The sequence below is a fragment of the Pelodiscus sinensis genome, chromosome 1 (assembly GCF_049634645.1).
Source record: "Pelodiscus sinensis isolate JC-2024 chromosome 1, ASM4963464v1, whole genome shotgun sequence".
NCBI classification, from domain to species: domain Eukaryota; kingdom Metazoa; phylum Chordata; order Testudines; family Trionychidae; genus Pelodiscus; species Pelodiscus sinensis.
In genome coordinates this window covers 216,153,482-216,178,990 of record NC_134711.1, presented here as the reverse complement: position 1 = coordinate 216,178,990, position 25,509 = coordinate 216,153,482, and the positions used below count along the sequence as shown (strand labels likewise).

The 25,509-nt window shown below is 44.1% G+C and overlaps 1 protein-coding gene and 1 pseudogene across 4 annotated transcripts; both read left to right on the top strand.

Moving 5' to 3' along the window:
• The first annotated feature begins 76 nt into the window (after positions 1–76).
• On the top strand, positions 77–17,094 carry LOC102454132 (claudin-34). Of its 4 annotated transcripts, none has more exons than XM_025183128.2 (5): positions 77–203; positions 6,078–6,173; positions 7,238–7,394; positions 8,736–8,852; positions 10,903–17,094. In XM_025183128.2, exon 5 carries the CDS (start codon positions 10,975–10,977, stop codon positions 11,611–11,613), a length of 639 nt encoding a protein of 212 aa, XP_025038913.2. In that variant the 5' UTR covers positions 77–203; positions 6,078–6,173; positions 7,238–7,394; positions 8,736–8,852; positions 10,903–10,974; the 3' UTR covers positions 11,614–17,094. The 4 variants fall into 4 exon arrangements, with proteins under 4 accessions (XP_025038913.2, XP_075771271.1, XP_075771256.1 ...); XM_075915141.1 differs by having other exon boundaries at positions 99–203; positions 6,083–6,173; XM_075915156.1 differs by lacking the exon at positions 6,078–6,173 and having other exon boundaries at positions 91–203.
• Positions 17,086–22,086, top strand: LOC142823775 (claudin-34-like; annotated as a pseudogene).
• The last annotated feature ends 3,423 nt before the right edge of the window (positions 22,087–25,509 follow it).

The following is a 25,509-nucleotide window of genomic DNA, read 5'->3' as shown; positions in this document are numbered from 1 at the left end:
TTAATGATTAACTGCCTCATTATATCTCTGTTGACTTAGTGGGAGTCTGAAAAGAACTGTGAGGTGCCTATTCCATAGTTCAAAAAATCAGACCATTCCAGATAGGTGGTTTTTTTTCCAGCTCTCTGAATTCTGTGTCCAGAACTCTGTTTCATGCAACTGACTCTTCTTCAATGGTGCCGAACTGTTGCAGATCCACAGAAGTAAGATTCTCTTTATTGTACTGCTTATTTTATGAGGGGCTGAGAGAGAACGGAGTGTTATAGGTGTATTTACTTCCTATCTCGGAACTGACGAATTAAGTTTTCAGCCATTAAATCATAGGAATATTGCTGAGAAGAGACCTACTTAATTCAACCACATTGCTGTTTTTGAAACCTTTTGTTGAAAGTTTTGAATCAAGCAAAAGATATGTTTAGTAAGCTAAGTCCTGACTACTGCAATAAAATGGCATGTAGGCAATACAATTGCACTAAGATAGGAATTGAATGTTAATTTTCAAAACATAAGCAAATGCTACAAAATCAAAAAATGAAAACGTTTGCTAAAAATTAAATGAAATGTAGCTGGTCAAGTGAGTTCTTGTGTTAATAGGGAAAAAGAAAACTCATTCCGTATCACTGTATCATTTTGGTTTTATAGGGATGTGTTTATAATGGATTTTATCTTCAAAGTGTTTTAAAATTACACTAAATTTCCAACAGCAAACACCTTTAATAAGGACGGAGGCTACTAACAGGGAAAACCATAACACACTTCACTGGTTGATTTTTAATCATTTCTAGTATTTCATTTCTATTGTCATATTTATCAGATGCATGTAAGCAAGAATTTACTGCTGATCAGCCTTGTGAGGATGTAGCCTTGCCACCCACCCTATGATTATCCTGAGATTCAAATAGAAATCCTCTGAATCCTTGCAGCAGGTGTGAGCAGGTGTGAGACCATACCCCTGTCTCCCATGGCAGCACTGCTTCATGATCTTTAACACAGAGATTGAATGATTTGCTCTGTTGTTGAAAGTCATGAGAGAGATGGGCATGGAGGATAGGGTCAGTGAAGAAGGAATTTGATGTCAAGGTTTGCTGGAGTGGAGGAGAAGGAATTCAAAATCCCTCTCCCAAATTTCAAGTCATCTCTGACCCCTGCCTAAGAAGGGTGAGTGGGGGAAAAGGTAGCATCCCCACTACCAACTTCTTCCAAGTTACCTAAAACCAAAACCAGCTTCTGCACTATAATGGTCTGAGTGATCCTCTGCCCTGCTACCAAAACTTCTAATGTTCTTGCTGCCACCTAATGTCAGTGTTGTGTGCCGTACAAGGCATAAGGCCTTGGGTGTAATTTGGAATCTCCTTATAGGAGCTCTGTCTTGCTGAAAAATAATCCATGGCTTTCTGTGATATGAGATACAGTTGTGCACAGAATCTGCCGAGCCTGGGCCTAGAATGGCTGCTAAACTGCAGGACCAGGTGTCCACATCGGTGTTCCCAAACTTGATTTCCACCCTGCCATTGGTGGTAACTGGATGCAGTGGAGCCTGTGATGCCTTTCTGGGAAAGCAAAAGGCCTGAAACCACATAAGTTTGACTTCAGGTGTTTGCAGGAAAAGAAGCTCATGGTCAAAACTGGGTTGACTGTTGCTGTGGAGAAGCCCAGAGCTGAACCCAAACTAAAATTAAATACAGCCCTGCCCTGGAGCACCATTGTCCCAGGAGTGCTGGAGAACTTTCATTCCTTCCCCACAAATGGCTCTGTGGCCCATCGCAGGCCCTATGAGCACAAGTATTTTATGCCCCTTCCTTCAGAGAGCAACTGAGGGGCTGCATTTCCTCCAGCAACTGGACTCTCTTGCAACCAACTTTTTCCCCCCAAACAATGCGGCTGTCTGGTTCAGTCCACATGTCTGCCTACTAGTTCCAGGCCCTGCAGTTGGCCACCATATCATAACAATGCGACTCCTGGTCTCTCCCTGTGTTGCCCAGGTTAGGAAGGCCTTTGGGTCCTGGGCTTCTTTCTGCTTTCTGGAGCCTGCTGAAAGAATGCCTGTTCACTGTTGCCAAGCAACCATTTCACTGTCTCGTTTTTTCCCTCCAGCTGCTGCATCTGGGCTGTTATCTGTGAGAGCTGCTTCTGAGAGGCTACATAAGACACAATGGGCAGAGCTGTGTGAAAAGTCTCAACAGCACTTGCCTTTTTTACTCTTGGGTCAAGGCAGTACTAACCATCCCACATTGTTCCTGGCCACAAATTTCCTCGTTCAATCGCAAACAAATGAAGTAGCCAGACGTAAAGTAGAGGGATATACACAGGAGAAAATAAACTAGTCTTCTCGGCCCCCTAAATGTAAATAAGGAGATGGACAAATCAATGAGGAAAATATGAAAATCCTGAGTTTTTGCTCATCCTGTAACCAACCCAAATCTTTTAAGGTTAAGAAATGCTTGGGTAAAGAAACTACTCGGATGCCTGCAGCAGGTGCCACAGGCCCACTGACTGTAAAATTTATTTAATTGTTAACCAGAAAGAAAAAACAGTAACCAGGAAAGAAGTTATGATGTCCCATCACATCACCATCCCAGCAGTGGGGTGGAACATAAGTGTGATGGATGTGAGGCTACTCTAATAATTTATGAGTATATGTTCGGTGAGTCTGGCTGTTCTAAGTGGGATGGCTATATGAATACAACAGGTTAATTCAAGCAGGAAGAAGGACAATGACCATAGAGAAGCACCCATTTACCCACCTGGGAGGGACATTCATTGTGAAGTGCCACTTTTGATACCCTGCTAAGCTCATTGGACAGTATATCAAGGGTGAGAAGATCTCAGCTTGCAGCCACAGGAAACAGGAACAGAGAATTTTGGATGGATTAAGAAGGCTGTTTGGAGTTGTATTCATCACTGGCCACAAGCTTCCTAACGGAAAAACCAACGATGCTCAAACCCAGCTTGGGATAAAAACAGTTAATCCACAAGTTTCTGTACCTCAGGATCTATTTTAAAAGTGGAAGAATCATGGGATTCCACTACAGGGAATCATAGAAACTAGGCCTCATATCTGAGGTGTGTGCAGTTAGAGAAGGGATCAGAATTGCAAGTAGCCCTGCAGCCATTACAATAGGAACATAAGGCTGTCCATATATTAGTATGTTCATCACACTGTTCTCAGCAATCAGAGATGAATGAGAAATTCTATCAGTCACCCTCCCATCTTTCTTCCCTTTCCCGCCCTCCCAAGAGCAGGATAGTCAGGGATGTTTTCCACTGCAAGAAGATAGGAGAAGGAAACAAGAAAATCTGTGTGTGGAGAGTGTTGTGGCAGATGGGTTTTATGGGTGGGATAAGGAGAACTGCCAAATGATTTAGAGAGACTGAATTCAATATCTGAACATCAGGAACCAGAACTTTTTTATGCTCCCCCCCTCCAATAATAACATTTAATGCACAAATAAAATAACATTTTATATCCGCCACTGTAAGATCTTTGTTACACCTTGGTTCGGTGATGTGGCAGGAGCCTCAAGGGTTAAAGCCGACTACCCAGTGAAAACTACTGGATGATGGTGAAACAAATGATTTTTATTAAATGGAATGATTCTTTTATCAAAACCAAATAACTTTCAAATGATTTTAAAAAACAATTACCTAATGCTTATACAGGTAGAAAAACCTAAACTTAGCTATACTTAACTAATTACAAACTTCTTTGATTACATTTCAACTACAAGCAGTCCCCGGGTTACGTACAAGATAGGGACTGTGGGTTTGTTCTTAAGTTGAATCTGTATGTAAGTCGGAACTGGCGTCAGCCGCTGCTGAAACTGGTCAGTTTCAACAGCGGCTGAATCTGGACGCCAGTTCTGACTTACATACAGATTCAACTTAAGAACCCCAGGCGTCCCCAAGTCAGCTGCTGCTGAAACTGATCAGCGGCTGATTCCAGGAAGACTGGGGCAGAGCAACTCTGCCTCGGGCTTCCTGTAGTCAGCACTGGTCAGTTTCAGCAGCGGCTGACTTGAGGACGCCTGGGGCAGAGCAGCTGGGGTGCTGCTGGGTTGCTCCAGTAGTGCGGCTCCTCGGCACTACTGGAGCAACCCAGCAGCACCCCAGCTGCTCTGCCCCAGGCGTCCTGATTCAGTCGCTGCTGAAACTGACCAGCAGCGGCTGAATCAGGACGCCTGGGGCAGAGGAGCTGGGGTGCTGCCGGGTTGGTCCGGAGCGGTGCTGCGGGACCAACCCAGCACCCCCAGCTGCTCTACCCCAGGGGTAGGCAAGAAAAGCCTGGTCTGCTGGGGGGGGGCACTAGCTGCGCCCCCCACCCAGCAGACCAGAGAGACGGGGGTGGCGGGACCGCCCAAGTCCTCCATGGCTTTGCTCCGTCTCCCTGGTCTGCTGACCTGGGAGACGCGGAGCAAAGCCGCAGAGCACGCAGGCAGCGGGACAGTCCAGGCGCGCCGTGGCTGTCCCACTGCTGGCGTGCTGTGAGGCTTTGCTCCCCATCTCCTTGATCTGCTGGTCATAGTTAAGGTTGGAACTACACACTGGCAGAGTACCCACAAGAAGACCCATTTCGCCCCTCAGCCAGGCAAGGTTCAGCAGCATGGAGGGTCCACAGTTGTTTCCCTAGCAGCTAGAGAAAATCTGTATGTGAGTACCTGCTGCATCCTCCTTCTGCCACACAGTTAATCTTCTTCTAACACAGTTTGGTGGGGCTCAAGAGAGCTTTGTGTACTGGAGAGAACATATCCCTCTCTGAGCTACTGTTTCTAGGTTTCTGCAGACTCAAGCGAACAGTGCAATATCTTTTTTGTATTAAAAATGCTTATTAAAAATACATAAATTGAGTTTTACATTAATCATATGATCTCGGGTGCCTGAGGTATAGTTCTATAATCGGTATGCAGTAATCTGGCCCTATACTCAGAAGAGCTTTTATCTTGCTTTGACCAGGGAATTCCATAGGTATTTGTGTATCTTCATACCACATCTGGATAGCTTTACTATGCAAAAACTATTAATTCCAGATATTCACAGTATCCCAGAAATTAGAGACTGAAACAGTCCAGTACATCATCCAGTTGATCTTGATGATAATGTTGGATTTCCTTATATTTTACTTTATCTAGTCTAGATCTAATCATGAACACCAACTGAGTTGCCACCTTTTTCCTTTAGTTGTTTTAGAGAAATATCTGCAGTGGGATTAACCATTTTAATTTAAAATGGTATTTCTTAGCTTCTTTTAAAGGCCAAATTATTATTGAAAAGTAATAATGAATCTAGTTCTTCTCTGATGACATAAGACACATGCCCTGTTGAAGCCTATGAAAAGAGTTTCTGACTGCATCAGGGCTGAATTTGGCCCATAATATATAGCACCATCTCTTTGAATCTTTGTGCCTGTGACACACACAGTTGTACAAGTTTGCATGCAGCTTGTGCACTGGGCTAACTGACTGTTCTGTCAGAATGTTGCTGTGTAATTTTGGAACACAATAGATAAATCCCAAACTGAAATTACGATTAATGTTCTGAAGGCAGCTGATTGGATTGTACAGTAGTTCAAGCCAACACCACATTCTTTGGCACGTCATACAAGCCAATGCTTTTTTTTTTTTTTTTTTTTTTGCTGATTCATAAACTATCTAGTAAAATCTTGAAGCAAAATGCCCTCTGCAGGTCAGTTGTGTTTTCACTCAACAAATTTTGAAAGTGTTTTAATACTGCAACAACAATGGAAAATAAGCTCATATTGCTTACCTGGATCTAAAGCCTTCCCAACCTTCAGGAACTGGAGAAAGCAAAAATTTTTGATATCTGCACAGAGCCACTGGAACAATATTTCTTGCTCATTCACATTAGCAGCAGCTCCCCTTTCTTTAAATCTCCCTGCAGTCACTGGTCAGAGATTTATGCAGAAAACTGCTTATGAGTTCCCTCAGATTCTCCTAAACCTAAGCTAAAACTACTGTGTTGATATCAGGTGGGATATTTCCCAGGGAATGCCTTGCTGCTAATTGAGGAACTAGCACTTGTCTGAGCCCTAAAGGATTAACATGTGTTGTATCTTTCCTCAGAGCAGCAGATCACACAAGTGCATGCTCCAGTTAGTCACAGAATGTCCCTCAACTCCCTGGTGCTGGGGAGACCAGTGGCCTTCTAAAGGAACCATGGTAAAGTGCTGCAAACATTTTCCTGAGGAAACTAAATGTAATAATGAACCCATGCAGAGCCATCCTGTCCATAGGATGGTTTGGGGCTGCCAGCCTAGGTCCCACAATTTGGGGAGACTTCAGTGGCCGCCCCAACCATTCTAGCCATTTTATGAACAAGAAGGTCCACCATATTGATATTAGCCTGCAGGGTGCAGGGCAGCTTGGGGGGTTATCTGGGAGGCCTGGCATGAGGTGGCAGCAGAGGTTACTCCTTTTCTCCTCCCCCCTTGTCCTCACTGAGGTAGTGGGAGTTATGGGAAGAATAGCAACGAAGCAGCCTGCTCTGCTCTGTTGCCATGTTCCAGCCGAGTTGCTCAGCTTCACTGCAGCCCCAGCGTCAATGCATTCTGCTCCCCACAAGCAGAGCTACCCAGCTGGCTGACGGCGACAGAGCAGATCAAACTGCTGAGTTGCCCCACTTCCTGTAGCTCCTGCCACTGCAGTGAGTGCGGAGGGGCCCGACCACTGCAGCTGCCCTACACAAAGCCCCCTGATAATCCCCTGAGTCACATCTCTCTGGGTAGGGGGCTGAGAAAGAGGTGCAATGCAGGTTGGAGGAGGCAGAGCAGGTGTGGGAAGAAGTGGGGCAGGGATGCAGCTGGGGCAGGGTTTGGGGGAAAGAGTGGGATAGGAGGCAGAGCAGAGGCAGGGAAAAGATTGGGTGGGTGGGGCCTGGGACAAAATGGGGGATGTCCCATGCCCCCTTAAGGACAGTCTTGAGTCCATGCTATCCCACTGGAATGCACATGCACGGCTGCATTGGCACCCACTTTCCAGAATGTGTGTGTGGGAGGGTGCTCAACCCCTGGCTCTGCCCTAGGACCAAGTGTCCTCCCCCAAGTGTCATCTCCTGACTCCTCCTCCCAGCCTTCTGAACAGCTCAGAACAGCTGGTTGTGACAGGCAGGTAGTGTGGAAAGAGAGTGGGGAGGTGCTGATATGTGGGGCCCACTGGTGGGCAGGACTGGGGACTGGAGGGCATTGTAACTGGGAGTTTGAGTTCTGCTTTCTCTACGTGTGCAGGACTCCCACTGAGATCCTTGATACCGTCCTGAGACACAGAGACCTGGCCTCAGTTCGTCTTTCAGAGCCCAGCTCCCTTGCCCACACTTTCTGACCCATCATTCCCCTTTGAGAAGAGATGTCAGTATGGTGTGGTTTGACTCATAGCTGCAACTAGGTGAGTGATTATCCTCTGGCCCCCAGAGCTGTGGTGAGAGTTTAAGCCCATAATGTCCCCACTCTTAGGTCTGCAGGGGTCCTCCCTGTGCAAGCTCTGTGGGGTTGGGCTTGACATGGGAGCCAGGCAGAGCAGACAAGCGGCAGCACATAGGAAGAAACACTGTTGTATCCTTCCACTGAACCCAATGGGGATGTGTCTGCTGGCCTCAGAGCATCAGAACACAAATGCCTGCTCCAGTTAGTTGTTGAATGTCCTGCAGCCCCCAGGTGCTAGGGAGACCAGTTGTCTCCTAAGGGAGCCAATCTGCTAGGTTGCATGTATGCTTGTGGGACACAATGCAGAGGCACCGGGCCTATAGATGCCTGCACTGCTGGAGACAGTCATAGGCTTTTGGAGCTACAGGCACTGACTTTTCAAACTGCCAAGGGGTGCTTGACCCCTGATTCTGTCCCAGGCCATGTTTCCACCCCACCCTTTCCTCCAAGGCCCCCCCTCATTACTTCCTGCCTCCCTCTCCTCCCACCCAGCCTCTTCCCAGCCAGCTCCACCTCCTCCCTCAATTATGCTGAATCCTCACTCCTTCCCTCTCTTTCCTAGCCTCCTACATGGCATGAAACAGCTGATTGTGATGGGCAGGGGCGGATATAGGGCAGGGCGAACGGGGCGGCCGCCCCGGGCCCCGCGCTTAAAAAAGCCCCGCGCATGCGCCGTGGCAAAGGGGGGCCCTGCGGAGTTATGCTGCCCGGGGCCCCGCAAAACAGTCATCTGCCCCTGGTGATGGGTGTTCATCTGCAGGGTCTGCTGGCAGGGGAGAGACACTGAGGGGAAAGAGGGCCTGCTAACTGAATATTGCACAATATTACACGAAGGGCATGTTCTCTAATAGAACAGCGATGTAACATTAATTAGGCCAGCTTTCAGTGAGAAGTTGCTGTGTAGGGTTTTGGGCTATGCACCAGAGTTTCAAAAGCTTTCAGTTTGGCTTATGCTTGTTCTCACTGGAATCAACTCACTTAAATAAGAGCGACAACAATGAACATTTTATATGCACTGCTCCTAACGCAAGACAAATATAATAACTGCGCTTCACAGATGTGAAAGAGAGAAAACATGCCATCTGCAATTTCCCCTGGGGACATAATGCCAATCTGGTTATTAGCAGCTGTTAATTACTGCTTTCTCTAAAAGATGATTAAGTAAGACACCAGATTGAAGAGTCTTTATTAATGTAATGCATATTAAGCTGATTATATTATATATAGGTTTTTCCCTCCTCCCCCCAAGAAAAAAATTGATTAAATATACATTAGCAACATGGAGATTATCTTCTTCCAATAGGAAATGGACATGCAGTGTGAAATGTAGAAATGCAATGGAAGTTGATATGATCAGACTGAGGACTATAAAAACTGCCACAGCTATCCTCTTTTCTCTTCCATGATTGTCAATGCTGAAGTAAGTATACAATATACCAGAATGTCAAGGAATATTTTTGTCCAGACCTACTCTGTTATTGGAAAAAGAGACTAATCGTGGGATTTTTCTACCTGAGATCTCCAAAATGATCTGTCACAATTTATACCCTCAGGGGTTTTTTTTTGTTTGTTTGTTTGTTTTTTGCAAGGCATTGCAGCTATGTAGGTATATTTGTGAAATTCTTAAATGTTAAGTAGGTAGAAAAGTTATATCAGTTAGCATTCAAAACTCCACAGTGTAGATCTAACTATTGTGAGAGAAAAATTTGGTCCAATATATTGTCTTTCTTGAATAAAGCCCACGGATTATCTTACCACAGTATATATTATAGAATTGCGCATCTGTCTGTCCATCCATCTGTTAGTCTGTTTGTTCAAGAATTCCTCTTAAACGGTAAGAGCTAGGACCACCAAATTTGGTATACAGCTTCCTCTTATCATAGTTTCAAGCAAGTTTAGGAGTTGGTACTGACAGGACAATGGGATGCATCTGGAATTTGATTGTTTCTCATAAAATGGGCAGAGAGGGGTCTGGCAGGAGGGACAATTATACTGTGGTTTGACCACAGAGAGGAAGCAAGGGGCCAGAGATGGGGACCGGGGCAGCTGGGGGCAGCGATGGAAAAAGAGACATATCTACTATTTATTTCAGAGAATTCGTCTGTGTGTGTGTGTCTGTCTGTCTGTCTGTCCCCCAGCTTAGGGACATTCACGCCTCCCCGGGATGTGCTCACTGCAGCGGCCATAGACAGGTGTTTCTCACCTGGCTCCAAGCTGTTGCAGTAAGAGAGGGTGGGGGTGGGTAGTCCTTTCTCCTGCATACAGAATCTCTCATCCCTAGCCCCACCCCAGAACAACGATTTAAATAAAGAAAAACAAAACTTATTTGAGTTAAAGATCCCAGGAATGCCAGGTAAATCTTCTAGTGGACTATATTTATTTGGACTATTATTAAAAGATGGAAGAGAATCATGGAATTTACAGAGGTATAGTGCCTGTCAAGTCTGTATAATAAATTGAACTTAAGTCCAATAATCATTAGTGGCAATGAATCATTGCTGCATTTATTTGAAAGCCTATGTGAGACTTCTGGCAGTCTTAGCCAAGTACTTAGCTGAAAAAAATTTCTGCATGACAAAACCAATCAGCATGATTAATCTGCATGCTGTTGGTAAACTCAGCATATGAACCGTGGACTGAAATATTCCACTACTATTCCATGGTGACTGGAGTTGAGGAAGCTAGTGAGTTATAATGAGTCATGATTTGTGACTCTAAGACCCTAGAAAACGTTATTCCACTATCATACTACGCAGATGCTGAGAACAGAGAAAATGCAAACTCTACCCTCAGTCCAAGAACAATGTCCCATAGATAGTTCTGCTAAGCTAAAACATTCTCAGTTTAATCATTATAAATGATGACACATAAATCTTCACCATTAGCTTTCTTTTTAATGGGGATGAATGGGAAAACTGATGTTTTCAGATCTCTTGTTTTCAATCTGTTTAACATTAATCCCTTCAGCTCAAAGCTAAGGTACAAAGGCAGACTTTGAACATGTGATTAACATCTTTTGATTCCTGATGATTTTAGGCTAAAATAATTCCCCATTCTTGTCAGTTGTTCAAACAGGACAACGACACCAAAAATGCTGTTTCCAAGAAGGCGGAGACAAGAGTTCTGCTATGGCTTCACACTCATGAACTGTAGAAGTAGGAGTTTGTTTTCTGATTATAAAGACCGCATCTAGAACTGTAAAATATATGATAAGTGGAAAACATTCTTTGTAACAATGTGCATCAATGGGGAAAATAACTTCAGGAAATAATACTTGGTTTTTAAAATAAAGTGAATAGGAGAGAAAATCTAGATGTTATTCAGCTATAAACACTAACCTTCAAAAATTCACCACAGTAAAAGAAAGTACACTACCGTACTTCTTCTGTATCTGTACCCTGTCATGTACACACACATACACACAAATACGATTGTGTTCATAATGATATATTATGGTTGTTTTTTTTCAGTGCCTCTGCAATTGTGTATATGGCTAATATGCCGACAACTGAATTGTGACATTTGTTGAAGATCTCCAGACCATGACCTCTCTAGTCAGCACTTCTCACCTCCAGCTAGCTGCTTTTGCTTTTGGTACAATAGGCTGGATCTTATGCACTATTTCAATGGGACTCGTGGAATGGAGAATATGGCACGTGGACAACACCACCATCATCTCCTCTGGCATCGCATGGGTGGGCATATGGAAAGTTTGCTTCATCAGTTACCTCCATGTCTCCTCTGAACTTAAAGAACAGGTCTGTCATAAAATGAATGATTATGAGACCTCCATCCCCCGTGAAATTTTTGTTGCTCAGGGCCTCCTGCTGGTTGCCATGGTCGTCGGTGCACTGGGGATGGCTTCCACTATATTTGCTCTGAGGAGTATATACATGGGAATACTTTACAAAACACAGATCATCCGTTTTTTCCTAGCAGCTGGATTCTTGTACCTCACTGCAAGTGTTTGTGTCTTAATTCCAGTGAGTTGGAATTTCTATTCTGTAGTGCACAACCAAACTATCTCCTTTCCCCCTTCTTTCTATATGCCCTCCTGCCCAGTGGCTCAGGAAGTTGGTGGGGCTATTCCTGTGGGGATCATATCTGTCATCCTGCTCATGATGAGTGCGACTTTTTCTCTCTCTTACAGGTTTCCTGTCACCCCAAATGATGGGGTGTAATCCTGATAACAGGGACTTGAACTTCCCACAGACAAGTGGAGCACAGTTAAAATATAAATATAATGGCCTAGGAACCACAAGTTAAGGCCTTCTCTGGATCTTATTCTAACTTACAAGGGCACTAATATTTGGACAGTTAAATAAGATGAATACCAGTAAAGTCCATGGTTTGTACATTTGCATATAAAACAATTAGTCTATTAATTGTCACACATTATCAAGGACCCACCAATAAGATGAATGGTTGATTTGTTCTGCAACTACTGATTTTGAGTATGTGTTATTATCAGTATGTATGGATCTTTGTATTAAAGCAGAGGTCTCAAACTTGTGGCCTGAAGGCCATCCTGCAATCTGGCCTGGGAGGGGCCTGTCTATTCCCATCATCCAAGCCCCACCTATGCCCACCATCACCCTGCCCTCACCCCTCATGATACCCCATCCCCTGAGGATGCAGCTTTGGGGAGCACCAGGGGAGGTGGGTCTGGTTCAGGGCAGCAGCAATGGACGTCCCTGCCCCACACTCCCCACAAATATGGGAGCTGTGAGGATACTCAGTAAGCATACATGCTCCACTCTCCCATGGCTTCTGCTTCCATGGGGAGAGTGGAGAGACCTACCACTGTTGCCACCCAGTGCCAAGTCCCCCTGGTAATCCCTGAATCTGTGTCCTTAGGGAATGGGGTGCTATGGGGAAGAGGGGAGAAGGCAGGGTGGTGGCAGGTCAGGGCAGTGTTTAGATGATAGGGACTCCAGCTGGGGCTAGTCCATGAGTTGGCTGTTTGAGACCCCTGTATTAAAATTTAGAAAAACAAGCTGTTTAATATGTCCAAGGAATGGATTTTATCCCACTGAATTAGGTTCTTCTACTATAATTCACTTTGCACTATATTTTCTAATATGAACTTGTTTTGTTTTTGCTTCTGAGATATTTTTCTCCTGCATAAAAGACTTTCAGTGGACATGTCAAGTATGCACCATAGTGAAATTCAACTTGAATATCAGTACAGTTGCATTATATGAATCTCCATGTATAGTACTAAGCAGATCTTACTAGTTTCTCTTCTATCTATAGGGTGCCCTCTAAAGTTGAATGTATTTGACCCTATATTTATTTATATGCCCTTTCTTTGCTTGCTGCAAGTCTTCACTGGAGATATGGTGTGTCGTCAGTTCCTCCTTTAAATAAAAGGTCCACAAAGTCTGCAAACATACATTTCCTGATCAAAGACTGAAGTAATTCAAAAAGGAAAGAGGAAAACATCTTTGATCAGTGTCACTATTAGAATATTTATGCCAGAAACTGTTCTTTCTACCAACAGGCATAATGAATGACATTTTAGATGGCAGCAACTATTTTGTGTGTTACTTGGACCTTTTTTTTTTAAATGTCCAAAGCACAGCAAATATCCAAAGCACTAGAGAAGACCACAAAAATCAGGAGTTTGGAGGCATGACTAAGCCACAGTGGAAAGAGGCCTTTTATGGAGTACAATCCAATGAGAGGCTCTGAATTTTCAAATCAGTTACAAGAGGAATATAAATGAACATGCACAAAGATCATTGCTTTATTTACAAAGTGTTTTCTAAATACTCATATAAATGTTAACAGTGCAAGATGTAGAATGTCAATTTTTCTGGCTGACAGTTACAGTTTAGTTGTTGCTTTTCATTCCTAATTTCTGAGGTTAAAAAAAATGAAAAATGATGAAAGCAAAGACAAATTATTGCAAGTCTACCAATTTTCCACTTCTGCAGAGAAATGCAACTATAGCCATCTTCTCTCTCAGCCAATCAAGTTTACTTCCTTTTCCATTCCTTTCAGGGTCCTTTCATTGCCTGTTTTGGCCAATTCTACCTCAGTTTCACCTATGCAAACCCCATTGAAATCATTGGACAAGGGAGTTTGGTTCTTCGTTGACACACTGTGACTTCCCCTAATCTATCCCATGAACCTGGCTTCACTCTCCTATCTTTGGATTTCCTCAACTGCTAGAACGAGCTTTCTCATTGGTGCTAATTTATGGTCTTAACACTGTTGCAAAGGGAGCCTTTTCTTCTGTAGTTATTCATTGTCAGTAGAATATCTCCAAAGCTCACCAACAATCCCCCTTCCTTTTTTAATCTCAGAAATAGTAGCTTATATCTCTTGTGTCGAACTAGAAATTTCTTTCATCTTCTGCAATTATTTATTATTTAATACTAAATCTACTTGTGACAGCATCAAGCACTTTTGAATAGGTTTATGAAACCAAAAGAATTACAGGTGGAACAGATCTGTTAGATTATTTATTAACCTGCTGCCAATAAAAGTTGGAGAGGCTGGCCATCAGGATGGCAGTGCGTAGCCAGCACCCTCCCCTTCCCCAGGGATGCAGCAATTCTGTCAGCCCTCCTGGAGGTTGGATGTTCATGATACACTTTGTGTATTGTTTTATCCAGAATAGAAATTTGTTTACTTGGAACTTTTAAAACTATCAGTTCTCCCAATATATTATACAGACTAAAGTTACCATTTTACTTATATTTGTACCATTTCAAAATAGAGAGGGATGTGTGTGTGTGTGTGTGTGTGTGTATATGTATTTCATTAAGGATTAAATTATGAATATTTTCTAGCAAAACTTTTTTTAAGTTTGAAATGGAATAAAAATAAGCAGTAACACAGATGTTGATGAGTTTATGTGGAGGTAAAAGTGTGCAATTCCAACTGTTTTCCTTGACCACTGAACCATTAGGTTGGGTTTTTATTCATTCTTCCTGGCTAAAACAAAGACATAGAGAAATATGGGTATATGTTGCTGATGTTCCATTCAGTGCTAATGTCTGTTGATTGTATCCTGAAGTATGACTTTGAAGAACAATTTGTATGGAACTTCTGAGCTCTAAAAGGGCTTGTCACAGGGCTAGCTCCCCCTCAGGCTTACAGCCCTGTCATCATCGGGGTCACCCACTCTGCATCACCTGCCACCACCCGTGCCCTTTTGGTCCATGTGCCTTCGTTGCGCAGTTTTTGGCTTTAGAATATCCTTGCTCCAGCCGGGCGGCCGGTAAGGCCTAATCAGCGGCGAGGCAGGAGGGGGACTCAGTCCCGCCCCCTTTCCAGGTCCCAACCCAGGACCCTAAAGGCAGACTGAAAACGTTGCCTGGTTGGTGGGGGTTGCCCGTAACTCACCAACCCCCGCGGCTGGAAGCGACTCCGGCGCTGACCCCTGTCCTGGGCCTCTTCCCCCTGCTTGCCTCTCCTCCTCTCCCTCTTCAGCCTCCACCCTCTTTAAACTCCCCATTGGCTCTGGCCCCGCCCCGTTCCTCCGGGTGCGGGCTGATGATGTCAGCTGACGTCTCTCCCGGGCCGGCCTTCTCTTGGTTACATGCCTCTCCCAAGCAGCCCGGACAGAAGCGGCATGGGACCGCCTGGCCACCACGGGGGGTCCTATTCCCCACGCCGGCCACATCCTCTGGCGAGCTCTCGACTGCCCCGTTGCCCCCAGCATGTCTACAGGCAGCCAGGGAGTGTGGGGAGCCAGGGCTTCCGTGCGATCAGAGCCCAGTGCCCCGTCACAGGGCTACACTGTAAAGTCACAAGGACTATGATAAAGGTTCCTCATTGACCCTCATGAGAGAGATAGCCAACCTGACAAAAATCTCTGTTAGAAGTTAGAGCACAGATTTCAAAGGCTGTTGAATGAGCTTCTTTGATTATTAGCTTAGGGTGGCACCCATTATTTTTGGATAATTGGGGTTGTGTGCCTATGTTTATTCCTGAAACAGTATTTATTTCTTTATACGTATAAATGCATATATTGTTATTTTTAAACCTGTCTTTCTGTGCAGTTCCAATTAGTATCCAACAGCAATAGCAAGATTGTCCTTTGTGTGTAATTATTAAAACATAGGTCTGTAGATAAATACCATAGAGTTTTAATGCCCTGTACATCTCCCAAAGTAGAAATTAAATCTGGTCTCATTGATATCAATGGAAAAATTCCCATTAACTTCAGTGAATCATAGAATCAGAGAAGATTGGAGACCTCTAGTCCAGCCCCCTGTTCAAAGGATGACTAACTCCAGTCAGAACAAGATTTTACCCTAAATTTTACTGAATGTTTTGCTTATGCGGATGTCCTTGGAAATAGAAGCTGTTGGTTTTTTGAATCCACAAATGTGGTCTTAGTTTCTCAGCTGTAATGCAGGCTTCTCCATGCTACTTTACTACAGGTTGGACTTCCCTCATCTGGCACCTTGGGGACCTGACCAGTCCCGAATGAGGGGAATTGCCAGACCATCAGAGGTCCCTCCCATCATGGCCCGTGCTGCCCTGCTACCGCTGGCTAGAGCTCCAGCCCAGCCAGGGCTGGCCAACAACATTTTGGCACCTGGGGCAGGATGCCTCCATGCCACCTTTTCTCCTGCCTGCCTGTTATGTCTCTTGTGCTCTCCTTCCTCCAGCACAGCACTCCACCAACTCTGTGCATCTAGAGCAGAGAGAATACACATGCACCAGCAGGAGAGACAATTTTCTACTCTGGGTCCTAGTGGTGTCCACCCCGCAGTCTGGCACCTGAGGTGGCCGCCTCAGTTCGCCTCATGTTAAGGCGACCCCTGAGCCCAGCCCCATCTGCTGCCTGCCCGGCCGGGGCTCCCTATGCTGGAGCTCTGTGGTTGGGGCTGGAGTTCTTTGGCTGCTGCTGATTGTCCCCTGCTTTCACCTGGCCACAGGACCAGAACTCCCTGGAACGCCATATGCTCTTCTGCACCCCTCCCCCCCCCCAGGACTGGGCTCCCAGCTGAGTTGTTGCCGTACCTCTCCCCTGCCCCCCCTCCCCCATGGCCCAGCCTCCCTATTCCTGATCTCTGTGGTCCAACGTTGATGGACCAGAGAGTGCTGGTTAAGGGAGGTACAACCTGTAATAACCTTGAAACTCACCTGTTGAGTCCATCCTATCTAGGAATAGCTCCATATTAGCTCAATCTACAGTCCTGTTTTATATTTTCTGATGGTGGTTTGGTGTTCTGGATTATCTACCTGAAGCTTTCACTGGTATGACAAATGTTTGTTTAGGAATTTTTCTTTGACTAATTAATTCCATAGAATTATAGACGATCAGGGTTGGAAGGGACCTCAGGAGGCCATCAAGTCTAAAACCCTGCTCAAAAGCAGGACCAATGCCAACCAAATCATCCCAGCCAGAGCTGTCAAGCCTGGCCTTAAAAATCTCGAAGAATGGAGATTCTACCACCTGGCTAGGTAACCCATTTCAGTTAAGAAGGAGAGTACATCTCTTTGACATTTTAGAATACTGATTTGTTTGTAACATCTGCCTCAGTTGTATATTTGTTGCTCTGATATCAGTTGATAAAATAATTGACATCACTGGGAATTGAAATGGGCCCTAGCAGTCTGTAGACACTGGAAATGAGTCTCTGAAAAATGTTTGATCACACAAAACTTTCAATAAAAGTAACGGCCAATGTAAAATGTAAAAGAACCTACCATGCCACTTTTTATACCCCTCTGCTCAGCTGACAGGTCATTCTATGTGTGACGCTCCCTTGCAGGGCGGGGGTAGGGAGAGAGAGACTTCACAAGCTGGCAGTTCTCTCGGGGGTGGGGTAAGAGTCTTTACATGCTCCCACACTCCCAGACCAATCAGGTCTTAAACAAATTCTGAAGTGGCCCCCATCCTGGTTTAGAACTTATCTGGACTTTCATACTAGAATAATAAATGCACTTGTGGCAAATGGTTCTCTTAAAATAACACACTAACAGATATGAAAATGATAGGCTCCAAGTACATTCACATATCCTCTAAAGAAAACTGAGCTGCGATTCCCTTTATAAATGTCACCATCAACACTGCCAGGCTCAGCATCTTTCTCTCAATCTAAAATATTTCCATTCCCCTGTTAAATCAGTTTAGTCCCAGCTCCTTAGTGGAGAGAGGAAGGATAGTCCAGTAGAGTACTAACTTGGGAGAGCTGGATTCAATTACCTGCTCCTCCACAAACTTCCTGCATAATATTAACCAGTCACTTTTCACTATCTTTTAAAGGTATCTAGATACCTAAACACACATATAGGTTTCTAGTTATATAAAGAAGGCTGAAAGAATTGGGCTTGTTAGTTTGGAAAAGAGAAGATTGAGGGGGGAAATGATAGCAATTCTCAGGTATCTAAAAGGGTGTCACAAGGAGAAGGGAGAAAAATTGTTCTTCCTGGCCTTGAGGATAGAACAAGAAGCAATGGGCTTAAGATGCAGCAAGGGAGGTTTAGTTTGGACATTAGGAAAAAGTTCCTAACTGTCAGGGTGGTTAAACACTGGAATAAATTATCTAAGGAGGTTGTGGAATCTCCGTCTCTGGAGATATTTAAGAGTAGGTTAGATAAATGTCTATCAGGGATGGTCTAGACAGTATTTGGTCCTGCCATGAGGGCAGGGGACTGGACTTGATGACCTCTCGAGGTCCCTTCCAGTCCTAGTATTCTATGATTCTATGATAGGAGTTATGCAGCTAGTAGCTTTTGAAACAATCATTAATCTTCTCGTTGCACCTTTAGGTGCCTAAACACCTTTAAAATCTAAGTCTGAGCTCCACATCTGTAAAATGGGGGTAATACTACTTCCCTGTCTCAGGGAGGTGTGGTGAAGATAAATGCAGTAAAGAATGTGAGGTGCTCTGATACTATTGTAATGGAAACCAACTATGCCTATGTCTAAATTACACCCCTCTGTTGGCAGAGGGATGTAAATTAGACATATTGAAAGTGCAAATGAAGCTGGGATTTAAATATCCTGGGCTTAATTTGCATAATGGTGGCTGCTGATTTTTTCGCAATGGGACTTTTCAAAAAAAATGGCAGTTTAGATGGGGCATTTTTGACAAAAATTCTCCATTTCGAAAGATCCTGTACTCCTCATTTTATGAAACTGTCTAAACTTCTGGGGGGGTTTCAAAAATCCATGTTCTCCCAAAAAAGCGGCGGTTGCTATTATGCAAATTAAGTGTGGGATATTTAAATCCCGGCTTCATTTGCACTTTCAATACGTCTAATTTACATCCCACTGCCAAGAGAGGGATGTAATTTAGACATAGCCTATGTGCCTAAGATAGATCCATAGGTGCTGGAACTGAGGCTGGTAGGGGGTGGGGGAAAGAGAAGTGGTGACATACCCTCTGCCTTGAAGTGGTTTCCATTATATGTAGGATTTACACTTTGGTTCAATAGCTTTCAGCATCTCCACTATATAAATTGTACCAGTACCCTTGGATAGATCTGTAAGAACATAGGTCCTAAAAGCTATCCTCAGTGATGAAGAATTAATTTGTGTGTATGCAGCATTATGTGGTGCTAAATACTAGTAATGAGCAGGGAGCCTATTTTCTGTGATGATAAAATCCAAAACTTTCTGATAAAAATAAAAAAATCCTCTTTTTTCCACAATTAAAATGAAACACTGAACTTTTGTTTCCCTAACTCCGGGTCTTAGCTGAACACAATATTTTATTGATCTGTAGAAGAACTCCATTAATCTGAGCTTCCATTATCCAGTTCTCCGTATTAATAGAACCACCAGCCAAACTGGGGCAAGTGTTGAATTAATACAGAGACACAACTAATGGAAGCTCAGGTAACCAGGATGCTACCTATGTTTTTATTTTTTCACAAAATGTAGTAACTAAAGATGCCTCAAAGAAGGAAGGAAGCGAAGAGGAAGCAATAACACAGGTGCCTGGGCACTATGATAATACATATAATCAATAACAACCACCTGGCAGTGGGGTGAATGACAGTGGGTGGGATGAACAATGAAAGAGCAAAAAAAAAAGAGAAATAATAGGCTTTACAAAGAGGGCAAAAAATATACTGACAAAAGGGCAGAGGGAAAACATTAGGGAGGGAGAACCTAGAAAGATTAAAATAAAGTGGCTGGATCCAGCTCTTCTGGTAACATTTCCACTGAGCAGGCCTGTGGAGTACTTGATTACTTGCTTTCCAGCTTCCAGAGAAGAAGCCCTTCCGGAAGCCAAAAGGCTCCAACATGGGTAGAGCTGAAGCAGAGCCAAGATCCCTGCACTTGGGTCTTGTTTGCTTCACAGCTGGCTCAGAATCCTGTCTATTAGTTGTCATGGCACCCAGGAGTTCTCTCAGAAAGGCCTGTATTGACCTCTTGGTAGCTCTGCCAAATACTAGAGTAATGCATGTACATATGGATTAACTCATCGTAGGACCCTAAGCAAACACATTTCTGGGCCCTTGTTCCAGCCTCACCAGTTAACCTTAACCAATAAGCCTCACCACTCAATGGGTAAGCCTCACCCATTAAGCCATTAAGGGTCAAGATTACTGGTTAACGCTTTAAACGTTCACATCCCTAATGGTCATGCCACTGTCCGCTTAGGTTTGGTCCAGCTATCCTTTTGTCATGACAGAGGAGCGGCCGGGCTAAATAGGTGGTATTGCAACCTAGCAAGCTGGCCTCTGCATGAATGTGGGCCCTAGGCACATTCCTGGTTTTGCCTACGCACTAATCCAGCCTTGTATGTGTGTGCATAAAAAGAGACAATATATTATTTTATTTATATTCTGTTTCATTTCAGTGGACCTGCATTTGCCCATAACAGGATCAGGGCACTTCTTGAAGATATCCAGACCATGACCTCTCTGGCCACTAGAATTCACTGCCAAATAGTTGGTCTTCTTTTAGGTACCTTAGGCTGGATCTCCTGTGCATCATTTCAATGGGACAAGTGCAGTGGAGAATGTGTCATACAGGTAACACCACCAGCATCTCCTCTGGCATCGCTTGGGTATTTGGAAAGTCTGTTTTAACAGTCACAGCAAAGTCTCCAGAGACCTTCAGATGATATTCTGTCATAGATTCAGTTTCAATGATGCCTTCATTCCCCAGGAAGTTTCTGTTGCCCAGTTCCTTTTATTAGTTGCTATAGTGGGGTACTAGGGAAAGCTGTTGCATCTTTGCCCTGAGGAATATGTATATGGGAATTCTACTCAAAACTCAAACAATCAGCTTTTTCCTAGCTAGGGAATATTGAAAATATTAGCAGGTGTCTGTGTCTTAATTCCAGTGATCTGGAATTGCTATTTTATAGCATACATTTGTGCTATCCCATTTCCTCCTCCTTTGTACATGCCCTCCAGCCCAGAGGGACAGGAAGTTGGCGCTCCTGTTCCTGTTGGGCTTTTATCCGTCATCTTGTTGCTGATCAGTGGGATTTTTCCCTTTCTTATAAACATCCTATAATGCCGGATATTAGGGTGCTTTCTGATAACAGAGACCTGAGCTGCATGAGAGAAAGTTGGAGCATAGTTACAAAATAAATAAAGTAACCCAGTGACCTTGTGTGTTCAAGGAGTTCTCAGGATTTGCAAACACATTAGCATGTTAGTATTGGAATGTACAGGTGCACTCCAAAAACGGTATGTGATTAGTGATTTTCATATAACCTGTTATTCCTAAAAATGACAAGACATTGCTACAGACTCAACATTGAAGTGAACTTTTGATTCACTCTACAGCTGTTGACTGCTATTGTTTGTCTTTGATATATATGAACTTTGTATGTTTTTATTTTCTTTCAGAATAGGTATTTCACTTTGCACTGTTGACCTGTTCATTTAATTGAATTTTTTCCTATTGTAATCAACACCTGACACTGAAGTCTTTACATCAAGATTGGCTGTCTTTCTAAATCAGTGGTTCTCAAAGTGTGGTCTTGCAGGTGGGCTGTGGGTGCAGAGTTCACCCCCTCCCTCTGCAGCAGGGAGCCTACATTGGTGCTCCAGCCCTGTGGGCTATGCCCAATTGTGAGGTTATAGCGCCAGCACTGGCTTCCCATGGAGGGGAGGGGTGCATTGCGGCCCAGGTCCAGCTTGCGGGGGAAGGAAGTGACTCTGCACACTGCTGTTCCTCCTCCCTGCATCTGGGGGAACAGCAGTGCAGGAAATCGCTCACCTGGAGGCTTTCCCTGCTGCTTCCATTTGTCGAAATTATGGACAATGGGAGCAGCAGGGGAGGGAGTTTACCTGGATGCAATGGAAGGCATGGAACCAGGTAAGCACCCCACATCCCTGTCATGTGCAGACCCCATACCTCCATTTCCCTCACACTCCCCTCCCACCAAGACCCTGCACCACCTCACTTCTGCACCCAACCTCCTGTCCAGACTTTTCCCTCAACCCATTCCTGCACCCAGACTTTCAGCCAGACTCTGAACCCCAGTCTCCTCCTGCATCTCCTGGCCAGACCTTCATCCTTAACATTTCCTGTACTCATTTTGTTGTCATGGGTGGTTGGCTGTTGGTCCGTGGAAAGGCCTGCATTGAGTGGGATTGGCCGTGAGCCAAAAAGTTTGAGAACCGCTGTTCTATGTGTGCAGCTAGTTTAATCAGAAGTTATACCCTTTGTTATTCAGACAGACTAGATGATCCCTACGGCCCCTTATAGCCTTCAAAACTATGAATGCCCTATTTTTCCATCCACTTTGCAGCCTGACATACTTTTTTATTGAAATGAGATGATTAATAAACTTAATCTGTTGTTAATGCAATATCGATCACATTTTGTGCTCATATATTTAAGAGCCAGCAGAGGGGTCATGAGTTAACAAACTTGTTCCTAGAGAGATTAATCAATGTCTTCAGTGATGATGATGGTGAACAAAAAAAGCCATGGCTATGTCTACACTGGCGGCTTCTTGCGCAAGAACTGCTGTTTTTACACAAAAACTTGCTGGGTGTCTACACTGCACGCGCATTCTTGCGCAAGTAAATTTACAGTCTAGCGTCAGAAAACAGGGCTTCTTCCGGAAGAGTTATTCCTCTCCCCATGAGGAATAAGCCCTCTTGTGCAAGAGCTCTTGTGCAAGAGGGCAGTGTAGACAGGCAACATGAATTTCTTACGCAAGAAACCCCTATGGCTAAAATGGCCATCAGAGCTTTCTTGAGCAAGAGAGTGTCCACACTGCCATAGACGCTCTTGCGCAAAAGCACATGCCAGTGTAGACGCGCTCTTGTGGAAGACTTTTTGCGCAAGAACTCTTCTGCAAAACAGTTCTTGCGCAAGAAGCTGCCAGTGTAGATGTAGCCCATATGTTCTGGGGGGAGCAGGAATCATTCATTGAAGCTTTGTTAAAATCACAACAAATCAAACCAATGTGGCCAAACGAAAAAGAGTAACACTGACAGAGAAAGCACTTTTCTTTCATGCTTTTGAAAAGTCTTTACAAACTGTTAGGATTTTAGGTCAGCCCAGTCTGGCAGGTGAGACAACTGAACTCAGGCTTAGGAAGAACTCTACTCTTATACCAGCTCTGACACTAATTTTCTGTGTATCCTAGGGTGAGTCACCTAATCTGCCTATGTCTCTTTTTCCATCTCCAGAATGGTAATAACATTTATCTAAGGGTAGGTTTACATGACCATTAAAACTGACCTAACCTACATTACTAAGGGGTGTGAAAAAGTCTCTTCAATGAGTGACATAAGTTTCATGCTGTCCACACCTCCATTACGCCAGCAGGAGATGCTCTTCCGCCAACATAGCTTCCTCTTCCCACCATGGTGGAGTAATATGCTGATAGGAGAGCACTTTCCCATCAGCATAGCACATCTTCATCAAACACGCTACAGTGTTGCGGCACCATCAGTGCAGCTGTGCCAATGTAGTGCTGTAGTGTAGACATGCTCTAGGTGACTGGAATGTGATGAAAGTACATTCATGTTTGTAAAGTGTTAGTAAAGTAGAAACCTTTGTATGTATTCTAAGTAGTATTTTAAAACCTGTAACATTTAACAAAGTTGTTCACTCTGGACTGGTGTGATAATGGCGAAGGTGCATACTACAAAGTGATTCAGCCTTCCTGAGGGGATGTGGCAACAACACTATTCTAATGATATCCAGGTAAGTTATTAAGGCAGGCACTGCTCATTTAACTGGCTGCAGTTATTGAAACAGAAGTTGGAAAGGGCATGTTCAGTAGAGCCGTAGTGCTGCCTTTTATCTAAGAGCACACGTTACATGATGTTTTTCCAAATTCAAAGAGCAGCCATTCACTTTAAAATGGACTTTTATTAAAGCAAACAATAAAAACCATATACTAAAATGCAGGGCTAGATTCAGAAAGAGACTTGGTCACTGCAGTGCTGAGTTTTGTAGCACCTAACTTTTAAGCACCCTGTTGCTTAGTTGAATTCTTAGTCATAATGTGCAATGCATAAGGCGAGTTAGGCTTAAATCTATACTATAACACAGATTGATGCTCTTAGATTGATACACCGATGGTCGATTTAGCAGTTCTAGTGAAAACCTGCTAAATATAATTGCAGAGTGCTCTTCTGTTGACCCTGTTACTCTACTCTGGACAAGAAGAGTAAGGGAAGTTGATGGGAGAACATAAAAACAGCCATACTGGGTCAGACCAAATGTCCATCCAGCCCAGTATCCTGTCTGCCAACAGTGGCCAATACCAGATGGAGTGAACACAACAGGTAATCATCACATGATCCCTCTCCTGTCATCCATCGAGTTTCTCCCATAGACCCCCTGCAATGTAGACCCCCTAGTAACTTGACCAAAAGTACGGCAACTCCAGCTACTTAATTCACATATCTGGATTTGCATAGCTTAAGTTAACTATCTGTTGTAGAGTAGATGTAGCCTTAGGTGCCTAAGAATGCGAATCACAGAAGCCCACACATTGAGTGAGGAGCCGCCTAAAGTAACCAATAGGAAATGTTAAGGACAAGAGTGGGACCCTTAAAGGGAGTTAGGTGCCTAACACCGGAACAGAGAGAGGCACCTCTCTCCAGCTGGAGTTCACAGCCACCAACTCTCCTCTGAAGTGAGGTCCTGTGGATCAGGAGGACATCTGTTCAGGAATGTGGTGTGGTACCTGTTCTAGAGGGGTGATGGAGATGTAGCCGTGTTAGTCTGGTGTAGCTGAAACAAAATACAGGACTATGTAGCACTTTAAAGACTAACAAGATGGTTTATTAGATGATGAGCTTTCGTGGGCCAGACCCACTTCCTCAGATCAAATAATGGAAGAAAATAGTCACAACCATATATACCAAAGGATACAATTTTAAAAAAAATGAACACACATGAAAAGGACAAATCACAGTACAGAACAGAAGGGAGATGTGGGGGGGGGGGGTTGGGGGGGGGGGGGAGGAAGGTGAATGCCAGTGAGTTAATGATATTAGAGGTGGGGAAGGGGAAATGTCTGTGAGTTAATAGAATTAGAGGTGATAATTGGGGAAGCTATCTTTGTAATGTGTAAGATAGCTGGGGTCATCTAATAAACCATCTTGTTAGTCTTTAAAGTGCTACATAGTCCTGTATTTTGTTCTAGAGGGGGTTATTCTCCCCCTGAAAGAACAGGTACGCAGCTTGGGAGTCCTCCTGGACCTTTTTTTAACATTTGAGAACCAGATTTCTTCGGTGGCCAGGAGTGCTTTTGGACAGCTTCGTTTGATCTGCCAGCTGCGACCCTTCCTGAACAAGTATGACTTCACCACATAATCCATACTCTTGTTATATCTTGACTGGATTACTGTAATACACTTATTGTGGGGTTGCCTCTAAAGAGCCTTCGGAGACTGGTCCAGAATGTGGCTCCTCGAGTTTTAATTAATACTCTTTATATGGAACACATTATGCCAGTGCTCCGGCAGCTGCACTGGCTTCTGGTATGTTTCCAGGCACAATTTAAGGTTTGGTTATGACCTATAAAGCTCTAAATAGGTTGGGTCTGGGGTATCTGAAGGATCGTCTCCTCCCATATGAACCTGGCTGGGGAATGAGGTAAGCTGGGGAGGCTCTGCTCAGTGTTCCCTCACTTATGGAGATAAGATTAACATCTATACAAAGC